Source organism: Antedon mediterranea, chromosome 5, assembly GCF_964355755.1.
Source record: "Antedon mediterranea chromosome 5, ecAntMedi1.1, whole genome shotgun sequence".
Lineage (NCBI taxonomy): Eukaryota > Metazoa > Echinodermata > Crinoidea > Comatulida > Antedonidae > Antedon > Antedon mediterranea.
This window is the reverse complement of record NC_092674.1, coordinates 15,812,928-15,825,863: the sequence shown is the minus strand read 5'-3', so window position 1 is coordinate 15,825,863 and position 12,936 is coordinate 15,812,928. Positions and strand designations below refer to the sequence as shown.

General features: G+C 31.7%; 1 protein-coding gene across 2 annotated transcripts in view; it reads left to right on the top strand.

The window, feature by feature from the left end:
• Positions 1–12,936, top strand: part of LOC140050378 (ATP-binding cassette sub-family C member 5-like) — a 95,867-nt gene that overhangs the window by 48,436 nt on the left and 34,495 nt on the right. For both annotated transcript variants that reach the window (XM_072095541.1, XM_072095542.1), the window contains exon 7: positions 8,537–8,684. In XM_072095541.1, coding sequence (XP_071951642.1) covers positions 8,537–8,684 — 148 coding nt within the window. The remainder of the gene's footprint in view (positions 1–8,536; positions 8,685–12,936) is intronic.

Genomic DNA, 12,936 nt, shown 5'->3' with positions numbered 1-12,936 from the left:
TATCATGTCACTTTAAAAATAATAATTTTCTACATTGGCCCTGTTGCTGCTGCCAAGAAAATATCGTATATATACCGTAGCGGTGGGGAAAGAGGGGGTGGGGAAGCTATCCGGCCAACTAAAAGGTAATAAAAGGGACAACCACATTTATAAAGACATTTCTTTTTAAAAATAAAACAGGAGTACGGAATAGACTTGTCTCCAAAGCAAGTAAATTCAAAGCTGAAGAGCCTGCAAAAGCAGTACAACATTGCAAAAGACAATAATTCGGGGAGGCAACGAATTACTTGTCCCCATTACGATGTTTTCTGTGCTCTCACAACATCTCTATCACTAGGGCTAGGCTGTTGTGAGACGTAAAACTAACTTCATTGCGACTTTTAATTATCGACGAAATAAATGAATGGCAATTTGGGTAAAAAGGATGAAATTTAACACGACCACCCAAGAAGTATTGTTAGCAGAAACGGGGTACTAACAAATACGGTATAAAAAATACCGTATTTTATACCGTATTTTTATACCGTATTTTGAGCAGTTGCAGCAGAAACAGGCCCATTGTAATTAGGATCCACAATTGTACTTGATAACATTTGATTTTGTTGTGATTTACTCATCGAAATAGATTTACAGGGCTTATATTGCATAAAACCCATGGCTTTATATTGCATAAAACCCATGGCCTTATATTTCATAAAACCCATGGCCTTTAAGGTTTATTCTTAAATAAGTATATAAACATTTTGTATTTCATATTAAAACGCAATTTGCTTTCCTTTCGACCAATAGGCACAATACTATCTAAACCTTAAATTTTACAGCAATCCAAATAAGCAAGCATATAATAGGAAAAACTGGAGGAAAGTATTAAGAAGCAGGTATTGAGACTTTAGAAAACTTGTCAGTGGAATAGCATTAAATAAATTGTTCTTTCAAATTTGAGAAAGCATTTTTAAAAATGTAAAATATTGGAGTAATAGCTTTATGCAAAAATGTCATCCTAGTGAGCCTAGGTATGTTATTACACATTTTTATGAACAAGTTTACTACCTTGAATTAAAAAATTATAATTGTTTAAAAAAACCTCTTCAAATCCTTTAAATAATAATCTATTTTCTCAAGGTTGTTTGGTTGTGTACATTCACAATGGCTTATCCATTGTAATTGTATGGATTTCCGTTTAAACCGCCATTAAATTAGAAAAATATGAACTACATGAATTTCCTGCAAACTATAATTCCATAGTTTATCTCCAAATGTAAAAGGGATTATTTAATTGATCCATTTACCAGGAATATGTGATAGTCATTTGCCATCTATAAAGTTCCAAAGATTACCCTTTCATGTATTTATACTGTTTCTTTGTCCTTCTATAATTTTGTGTTGTTGATATATTCAAATTCACACTTTTTTTTATGTGTTTGTAAATCATGTAAGTTTAATAATGAAAATCCATTACAGAAGAATATAGCAGTGAAAGCCATTCGCTGTCAATAAATCACATACTAATATGCAAATCAACTTATATAAGTTTCCCCACCTGAACCCTTCCCCAGTAAGTTCAAGGCCTCTGTAATACAAACTACTTTTTAATGTTTAATTTGCATTCTAAAATATCTTGAATTTCTAAGTGAATTTGATGTCACTCAATCTGAATAGCGTAACTAATCATTTGAAACATATCACTAGCAACGAATCCTAAGAAGTGATTCTCGCTACCAATTGATTTCTTTCAAGTATATTTTGAAGCAATGGCATGTCAATTTAAATGTTCAATCCCAGTTTACAATTTTTATTTTACACAGGATATGAAAAGAATTGTGTATCCTTTAAAATTTGATTATTTTGACTATCAGTAGTTGAAGTTAGTTTTCGGACTTGTTCGATTAGAATGTGAACAATACTATTCTGAATTATCATGGGCATGAGGTTGATAAAAGTGGTCAACCTGCTTTTATTCTCCCCAAACTTGGATAAAAAAAGTTAACTTATTTTGGCATTGATATTAAAAATGAGAATATGTATACACGTTTTACAAATCTTTGATATTATGAATGCGTATATCGATGATGTTATCAACAAACAAATAAAATAATTGATTGTCCTACATAAATAACTGATGCATTCATTAGCCATCTCTCAAAAGTTTGACCGATCATTGGCCACAAGGCATTTCTTTGTGATACATTTCTTTTTACAGTCACAGGTTTATTGCTGAGTTTAAACAATTAGTTAAACTTACATTTGCAAAATAAATTCCCAGTTGACGTCACGAATTAAAGCCGGCTAAGCTAGAGACCATAACATTTTTATCTTGATGTTTTAAATTTTGTGTGGATTAAGATGGCAAAATAAATGAAATGAAAAAATTAGCGCTGAGACCATTTATTGACTCCTTTTAGCAACTCAATTAGTAGTCTTTGCTAGTGTCAATCAATCAATCAGACTTATATAGCGCCGGTATACATAAAAATAATGTTCAAAGGCGCTTGACGAAGTTAAACAGGAAATGCTTCTGTATAAGTGGGTTTTCAGTCGTATTTTAAAGGTGTTGACGTTTTCTGATATCTTTATGTCTATTGGTAGTGTATTCACACGAAATGGGTGCTGCACAGGAAATGCATGATGACCATACGACTGAAGTTTCCATTAAGGAACATGAAGGAGAAGTTTATTAAATGAACGCAATGTACGAGACGAAGTGTAATGTACAAGAAGATCAGCAATATACTGAGGTCCATTTAGAGATTTGTATGTTATGAGAAGCAGTTTGAATTTAATGCAGAATTGAATGGGCAGCTAATGCAAGTTTTGAAGTACTGGTGTGATGTGTTCATGTTGTCTAGTACGAGTGGTGATTCTGGCAGCAGCGTTCTGAGCATGCTGAAGAAGAGATACAGTTGTGAATCCGGTAGTCCAAACAAGAGTGCGTTTCCATAGTCAAGTTTAGCAGCGACTACAGCATAGATTATGGATTTACCTGATTCCGAGAATAAATATTTCCTGATGTGGTTAATTTTTCTGAGATAAATGTTTGGATAACAAGAATTTATATCTTGACATAGGAGAAGTTGCTGTTTATTATTATAAAATTAATTTAGATGATGTTTTTATCCCTAATTATCAGCAACTTTTATTTTAAATTATGCTCTTTGTTTTACTGTACTGTACAATTTTTCTCTATTGTAATGTAAGGCAAAGTATAATTGCTACAATTTCTGTATTAATTACAGTTTTAACTGAATATACATTGAAAACTGGCAGCAGATATTTTTTGTTATTATGGTATACATCACTTTGTAATACCTTGTTTTGGTAGTGGTTTTGTCACTATACAAATGTTTAAATTCAAGTAGATTGGTTACCTAGGAAACGCATATTATTGTCAAAAATGTTGAAAAACCAATAGTACAGATTTATATGAAGTACAAATTTGTACTTTATAAAATATGTATTTATATTTATTGTACAGTATTTATATATAGATAATAATAAATACTTTGTATTTTATAACTTAAATAAATTACAATAATTTATTACTATACCTGCCAACTCTAATGCCTAATGCGCCAGTCTCGCTCTCGATTTTTCTCACGCATCCATAAAAATATTCAGAAAAAACATTTTGAAATTAAATTGCTTATTTTGAAGAAAAATAGCCTACGACATTATTTATTATTTAATTAATTTGAGCATATTAGCCTAGGCTTATGATTGTTTGTTTTGTATTTTATGGTTGATGTAGTAGAGTAAAGCCTAATTCAATTCGTTTAAAAATAAACATTGGACGTGTATTTTGCGATTATTTTGAGTTTTTATAACATAGAGGGCGCTATATACAATTGGCCACTGAAAAATTTGGCAGATATTTTGTATAATACATGATAAGGAATCGGACTAGCATGAGTTCGAGCCTAACACACCTACTATACTCTAAATAAATTATTATTCAATGAATCCATCTTGATTCATCGCACAAGGCAGGCCAGGAAGCTAGGCCAATTCAATTTCAATTTCAATTTTGGCTCAGGAGTAGAACATTTTTATATGGCACACATACCATTGATTTTGAAACATAAGTCAACATAACCTCACACACCGGCGCAGATCCTGGGATGTATGACATGTCCCCCCCCCCCCCCACATATTTTTTTAGTGGGAGATTGTTCCCTCGCTTGTTAACAGCAAAATCATTAAATTGTTGTAGAAAGTAAGACTTCTATGACTCGCACGATGTATCATATGGCGTATATATTTGGCATGAATATAACCAGTGGCGCATCAGGACCAGTGCATAAAAAGTGCTTAACTCAATGTTCATATCTTTGTTAATAATTGTATTCTTCCGGGCGGCAGTAAAGGCAATGTTTTGTCTACTCCGGATCAAAAACTGATTTTTTTTGTATATTCCGATGCTGGGCCACTCCTTTATTGTTTATCAAGTAGTAAACTCTTACATTTTCAAATTTTGAAGTAACATTTTTAATGGTCACAGTCTTGTAAATGTTTTCTATCTGTTATAGCAATCAATCAAATTCATATTCTTCTTCTTTTCTTTAGGAAAGTTCATTTGTGACATAAAAATGTATTATTCTAGTTAATTCCAATATGCAACTCTTACTTTATATTTTAAAAAAACAACCTAAGCCTATATTTTCTCAGACCATTATTTAAAAATGTCAATCCTCATCAGCTAAGAAGGCAAGTGGTTCTTTAGATTTTTCAGAGACTATAGCCGACTTAAAGAAAACATAGAATCCTTTGTGGAGACGGCAATTGTTTTTTCTATTGCATAAAAATCAGTTATGAAAAATAGAGAAACCTTTAGTAGTTTTAAATTTAATTTTATAACGTGTATTTATTTTATTTTTTGTTTATTCAACTGTTAGTGAAGGATCGGGACCAGCAGGTGGTAAACACCTCTAAAAACGGTCCAGTCCCAATTGCACAGTGGCTGTGTGCGACAGTGGCTGTGTTTTGTGTGGACTTAACACCGTGGTAACCCCCTACTCGTCTCGAAAGATATACTAGGTTTTTTAAAGTGCACATGAGCTATGTGTACACCGGACCTACAGTTTATAGTGCTTATCCGAGAAGACTTGTTCTACCACTAGAACCATGGAGCGAGTGTGCCTCGTACCCTTGCCGATGTTATGGCTACGTAATTACGGTTCCACTGTCTTAACCGCTTGGCCACTCACTCACTCAAACGTTGATTGTGATATTGCTATAGACATAATATACAGTTGTTACCATTTACTTCTTGTAGAATTGTGATACCTAAAATAATAAAGTTTTAAAAATGCAAGGATCAGAAAATTGCTCTTAAGCTTAACTGTCTATGAGGTGTTTTGTTGTATTAATATTCTAAATACTATATACATGTTTTAATAGAAGTCAAACAAAAGTTTTTTTTCTTCTCCATCAATTATCTTTAGATCTGTTTTCCTTTAATAGGACACCCATATTCAGGGGACACCCTTATTACACTTATTACCATGAATTGAGTGGCAATATATGTTTTTACACTACGGCAAACCCCTATACTCAGGAAACACCCCTATTAAGAGGACGGAGACACTTTTGACTGGGACAAATGGTTGATTCAACACTTATTAAGAGGACAATATTCTTTTTCCATCACAAAAACGACCGAATGATTATTTTTTTTAATTAATTAAAAAAAATAGATATCATAACAATTATATACAGTTTTTATTGGTGAAATGTTTGGCTGCTTTATTTTCAATTCTCAATTTTCAGTCAGGTCATTGTTCAGTCAGGTCATTTTTAGTCAGGTCATTGTTAATATTGGTATACAGTAAATTGTTTTTGTTTTTTCCCACAAAAACCACTATTAAGAGGACAATTTAGTTCTTGGCTAAAAGCCTGTTTTCAGTCGACATTGAGTTGGGATGAATTGCATTGAATTAACCAGATTCAAAATAAACGTTAAAAATTGTTTACGTTTAACCAAGTTTTTTTTGTTCAAATTGACCAATCAAATAAAGTCATTAGGGTTTGTAAACAAAGCAAGTGTAAGTCAAACTATATTATAAATAAAAGTCCTATAAGACTAAAACCCAGCAACAAATAGAACAAAAAAAAACAATGTGTAAATATTAGCAGTCCGGCTCGATCATCATCATCATCATCATCATCATCATCGTTATTTATTTTCAACTTTAATGATTTAAAAAAGGCATGTGACTGCAGTTGATACAATTGCTCAACATTTCTATTTACTAAGCATACTGTACAGTAGGACTAAAAGAATAAAAGTTAGATGCTTTGTTATCATCTGTGTATAGTATGATACATACACATACCATTCAGGCTTATTATTGCAGTTGAGAAATACTGTTATTGTAAATGTTAATAGTTTCATAAATGTATTGTAAATATTAATTAGCCCCATGCAGGTCAATGTATTGCTCAGCATTTTTCATTTGTGTGGTTGTACTTGCTTGATTCACATTGTTGATATGTCTTATAAGGATTTTAAGGGTCCCTTGTGATACATTGTTTCTGTACTGGAAGGAAGTCATTTCAAGTGATGTTCAGCTGGAACAACCCCTACCCCTTTCCCCATATTGGTGTATTCTGGTGATTGATTCAATTTTATTGTCGTCTGGGGAAAGACTGGCAATTTTCATATTATTTTGACATTTCGTGCGAAAGGGTTGATAAGCTGTACCTAGTTTAAGGTTTAAAATCAATTCCCTTTGTATAGTTGTAGTATAAGGCAATGATATGATGACAGAGTAAAGCTGTTGCTATGTGTATGCAATTTTAGATTTAAAACATAAGATCAATTATAGTTGATCACTGATTTAGCCTGGGTTGAACAGCTTCAGGCAGATTTAGATTAACATAACTGGCTGTCATAAGAATTTTAAATTAAATTTATAATTCCAAGAACAAAACCATATTTAAATTTGTGCTGCTTGATTGAAGTTTATTATAAGAATTATTTTACTAAACATAAACTTGTTTTAACTTTGCAGTTTTTTTACAGCCATTATTTTATGATTTCAACTATAACATTTTCTGTGTCTTCAAAGTATAACAAAATCTAAAGTTGATTATTGTCCCCCTGAAAAAATAATTTGTTTAAATGTTTTTGTTGAATAAAAAAATAACTGTATGAAAAACTTACTTTAACAATGAGTTTTTGGTTTAATTAGTTATCCGGACATTGGCGGATAACTCCTTGTGATTGTATGAGATCATCAACTTTTTTTTTGGTTATCCTCACTTGGCGGATAAACCCCTTGTTATTGTCAGGATTTTTTTTTTCTGTCTTATTTTTCTTTCTTTCCACGAATTTTGTCCGCAGTGTATCTTTAATGCTCGTCAACATGAAATTGTATAACTTGGTCAGAAGATTGCTATGCACAAGATTAAGCGAGTACGCGTATTTGAAATTTCAAAACATGCAAAATGAATTTTGTTAAATGTTCTAATTTGTGTGCGTTTTCTGCACCCGCTTGTGCAAAGCGTAGAAAAATGTTTTTAGCAATTGATTTTTGCTTTTCATACCTTCTGTAGTAGATTTCATTCATATTGATGAACTTTAATTGCAAAATAACGACGCACGTGCACGTTAAACTTTAATAATCGTGTGCTAAAGAATAGGTAATTTAATGCAAATTTGTGCAAAAATATACCTATTTGTAATCAGTTATAGCTCTTCAGAATGGCTGGCTACCCCAACTTTTAAAAATGTATTATGGAAGCTTATGAGTTGTAGATATCAATCATGTAAATTTGTACCCACTGGATGTTCTGACGTTACCAATCGCCACTCAAATTTGTAAATAAAAGAATTTTTTCCCTTTAATACTAGTTAACATTCAATTTAATGAAGCGCATTGCGCTTATACTTATCTCATTTCGCCCTAGATTTGAATATTTTCTTTCTCAATCAATTCACCAAACTTTAAAAACCGTGTGCTTAAAAATCGCAAATTCAATGCAAATTTTTGAAAAAATATATCTATTTTTAATCTATTATAGCGCTACAGGAAGACCGTTGACCCACTAATTTTTCAACTTATTTTAAAAGCTAATAAGTTGTATATGAATGTAACTTTGTTGCTTGACAAGTTGTCTGACATCATCATATGGCCAATTAAATTAAAAAAAAATCTTTACAGTAAATTTTTCAGTATGTTATTGTTACACTGTATGTAGATATATACAGACATATTATACTGTATAAAGCACAAAATAGACAGAATTTAGCACCAACATACGGTAATATTATTAGGTAATAAGTGCTGTAACAGCTGTTTCTGTTCACATTTTCTATACGTGCATGTGGCGTTGTTGTTGTGCGGATAACTAACTCGTCAAAGTGACGAGTTCAAAGTTTACCATTGAATTTGTCTTTTTATAATATAAGTGAAAATGTTATTTTTTGTGATAACTTTATTAAAACTGCAAAATGCAATTTCTTTTTTTTAATTTATATTCATTTTTCATGTTTTCTGGGGGACAATACATCTTTAAGTATAGTTTTTGTTTTCCTTAGATGGTGATCTTCAAAATAGTATCAAGCCTTCGGGAGAGTGCAGTTTCTATTACTGACGCACGTGTAAGCAAAATGGATGAGATTATCAGCAATATAAAAGTAATCAAGATGTATGCTTGGGAGTTGCCATTCATTAATAAAATTGCAAGTATGTGTTTAGCTTGAATTATTTTGTTTTTCACTTCTATTTAAAATTTATTAATTCTAATTTGACTGATAAAAATGATCTTATGTAAGATTAAGAAAACATTATTACTGTATATTATTATAATGTACTTACATTTGAGTAATTAATAAATTTAATTTTACTATTAGATGTGAACTCGTCACTTTTGATGAATTAGGTGATCCGCGCAATACAACGTGTGAAACAAAAGGATTTTAAACAAAATGTGAATGCCGAAAATTGATTGTATTATAAGTACAGTGTTAAATTTTTGTGCACAGCCTATCTCAATTTTTGGTGAAAGTTAATAACTATTATGATACTTCAAAATGACTCACCTTTTTTCGAAATATTAAAAAAAAAATTTTTTTTGAATTAGTCAAAGGGACAATACATCTTTAACAAAATCATAATTTATGTAAGGGGTCAACTTTGTATAGAATAAAATTAAAAATGGCTTTTTGCACAAGAAATTACATGTACACGCGCAGTTAAAATTTTATATTGCGAAACATCAATTTCTAATCAATTTAAAAAATAGAATTTTGTTTGCTTTTGTACTAGTTAATCACATTTAATAGCGCACATTGTGGTAATGCCTTTCCCATTTTTTCCTAGCTTTTAATATGTTTTTGCTAAATCAATTTTCTCTCACATGAGTTGCAAAATTGTTAATTGTTATTACATCAGCATATAACAAAAATTAGAATAACGTGATTTACTTAATTTCATCTATATAGTATATTTTAATCAGTGTTATAGCTCATCGGAATGAAAAGTGACCTACGTGATTAAGACTCATTATGGAAGCTGTTGATTTGTAGATATGAATTCATATACACATTTTGTCTATCTTGATGACATGATGTCATCATATGGTCAGCTGAATTCAAAAAGTCAGATTTTAATCTCTTTCGTAAATGTTTCTCATGATTAAAAGAGAGCGAATCTTGATATTACATGCCCAAAATCCAAAATTCTTCGAAATTTTTATTACTGATTTGTTATGACGTCATCGTGTTAAAAATTGGATTAAAAGATGGGTCTTGTAATTTCATCTATGTTACACTTTGTATAACATACTGTGTATTCTGTAAATACTGTAAAATGCTGTATGATACAAAATAGGTACAATTTAGCATTGTAAACATATAATTCATGTCGTACAATGGCATAATAATTGTCAACGTTCATATATTTTAACGTACGTGCATGTTGGATTTTCGTGGACAACCTGAACTGATGATTTAAAAAAAGGGAAACAAAATTATGTTTTTGATTCTATTGTTTAAGAGCTTTTGTTCATTCACCAAGCTCCCATTTCAGTGCCATAAAGATATATGTTTTATTATAAGGAAAGGATTCCATTTCACTGCTAATATCCAATTAAAAAAAAAATTTTCTTTGATGACTACAGTATAAGTATAACCATAAAGTATTTAATGTAGAGATGTACAGTAAGACATACTTTGAGTATTAAAGTTCGAAATAGATATTTATGCTGGGCAGTGATTCAAGGCCTGGGGTATGATTACCAGCTATTGCTCATGGCTACGGGGTGACCCCTCTTCTCATTTTACTGTTTCTACAATCACTTTAATAGCTTTTAAGAATACTCTGTGACAGTGTGATGAATATGCAATGTATCTTCTGTCCCTTATGGCTGCTCATCTAACCACTCAGCACATTGATGTTTAGTAATATTGATGCTGATCAAATGTTACATTTGCCTCAGGAGAGTTGTTTATTAGTCTTCAGCTGGGTTTACCCTTAACATATCAAGTTATGGCCTTGAAATCCTTATAGTTATTTTAATGTCAATATTTATGTAAACAATATAATAAATCTAAAGGCAAATTACTGTAAAAAGCTGAGCAGTGACTGGATCTCAATAGAGATACGTAAATAAAAGAATAAGCAAAAAGCTAATTCAAAACTAGATTTGAACTCGTCACTTTGACGAGTTAGTTATGCGCACAACAAACGCCGCGTGCATGTCATACGTTGGAATTTTGCACACAGAAAAAGATTATAGCATTATGACCTGAACTGAAGAATATGATATGTTGTAATTAGTGCTGAATTCTGTCAATTTTGTGTCATATAGTATATACAGTATAAACAGTATAATCTGTATACATATTACATACAGTGTAGAATAAATAAATGTTCACCAAGTGTCAATACAAAATAACTTTTGGTTTATAATCTATGATCAATCATTGAAATTCATAAAATTGCGCGCAACTTACGCTGCGCGACTCTAACGGCATATAACGAAGTTTCTTGCACATCTACAGCTACAGGTCAATCTTTTGACAAAGTTATACAAAGTTATGTTCACAAGCAATAGGGGATATGCTGTGGACAAAAATCTGGGAAAGAAAGAAGAATAACAAAGAAGAAGAAAAAGATATTTACAATCACAAGGGTTATCCGCAACTAAGTTGCGGATAACCAAAAAGAAAAAAAAGATGATGATGATGATGATTTCATATAATCACAAGGAGTTATCCTGATGATAAAGTAAAATAGACAAGAATAACATAACAGTATTAATATAAACAGGCAAAGATATTCTGAAAATTTAAAACTAACTTGAAATGATAAAGATGAGGACATTTGTGAAAATGAGAAAAATCAGCCCTAATATTAATATATAAATTCATGGCGTGTATTAATAATAATGTGAATGTGATTGGTTGAAATTGCATCACATGACTACAGCTCAGAGGATCGTAACTGTTCCTCACAGATTTTGATATTGACTGATATATAAAATTCAGCGAAGTCTGGATAACTTTGATATTGACCACGTCATTTTAAGTGTTGAGGCACAAACTCGAAACCAAAGATCGACAGGTATCGGTTTTTCCCCACAAGCCATACAATTCATGCTTAGTGATTTATAAATAAACATATATATGTATGGTTACATGTAATGTAATGCGACATTTTTTATAGCGCTATTTTATGAAGATCAGAGCGCTGTGGACTTAGATGTTACACCTTTTCAACAACATTCTTCTCCCCTAAGGGTCACATCATGTCATCGGCAGTCAACTACGGCGCCATTATCTGTCCGTGACAGTGTGTGTGAACTAGTACACCGGGGTAACCCTCTACTTGTCTCGAAAGATGTACTAGGCTCTTTAAAGTGCACACGAGCTAGATGTGTACACTGGACCTACAGTTTATAGTCCTTATCCGAGAAGACTTGTTCTACCACCAGAACCATGGAGTGAGAGAGCCTCAAACCCATTGTCTTACACAGCGCTCTCTAAAATATGATTGTAACCAAAGACCTTAGGAAGACTGTTTGTGATTGGTCAAATTTTACGAAGCTCTACTCTGTCATCATTCCAAATCCAACTTTTAAAATAAATTAAGTAATTAATTTGAAATGACTAGATAGTTCTCGAATACATAGTATAATTTCAGCGTAAAAAACAATTTCAAATGTTCGTACCACAGGACAATAAAACATGTATCAAACATGGATTGTTTTCTTACAACAACATCTTGCAATTAAGGAATATATTATATATAATACATTTGTTGTACACTACTCATATATTTACTGGTGTTATTAGCATTTTCAGTGTTACATATAATTATATATTTTAACTGTTTGATCAATAGAAATAAGAAGTACTGGCTTTACAACGCTACTCATGAAATTGAGGGGGAGGGGTCGTGGTGTGGGTGTTGGTGGTTGAACTGCAATATTAATAAAGTTAATTGTACAGATATGGACGGCGATTAAAAACGCTAGCTCAATATCTGTTTAAAAAATACCTATATCTCACCACTGCAGTCACAGATTTTTTTTAATGGATCGAATTTCTGTTATGAGTGTACTTGCCTTTGTGTCTTCAACATTATGATGCTGTACTCGAGCTGTTTAACCACCAGGCATTTTTCGGCATCGACATCCATTAGAGAGTGTATACCACGATCGGAAAACATCCCTATTTGGGGCAAATCGTTGAACCTAAATTTGTTTTAATCGTCAATAACTAATTATTTAACTCAACTTAATTAGTAAACAGGGTTAATTAGGTGGTTAAAATCAGTACCAAATGTATGGATTTATATATATACATACACATCAGGCGCAGAACATGAATTCTAAACCACCCTGTGATATACTGAAATTTAATTAATTAATTTGAAACGATAAAGATAAGGAAATCTGTTAGAATGAGAAAAAGTCGCCCCAACTTATAAATAG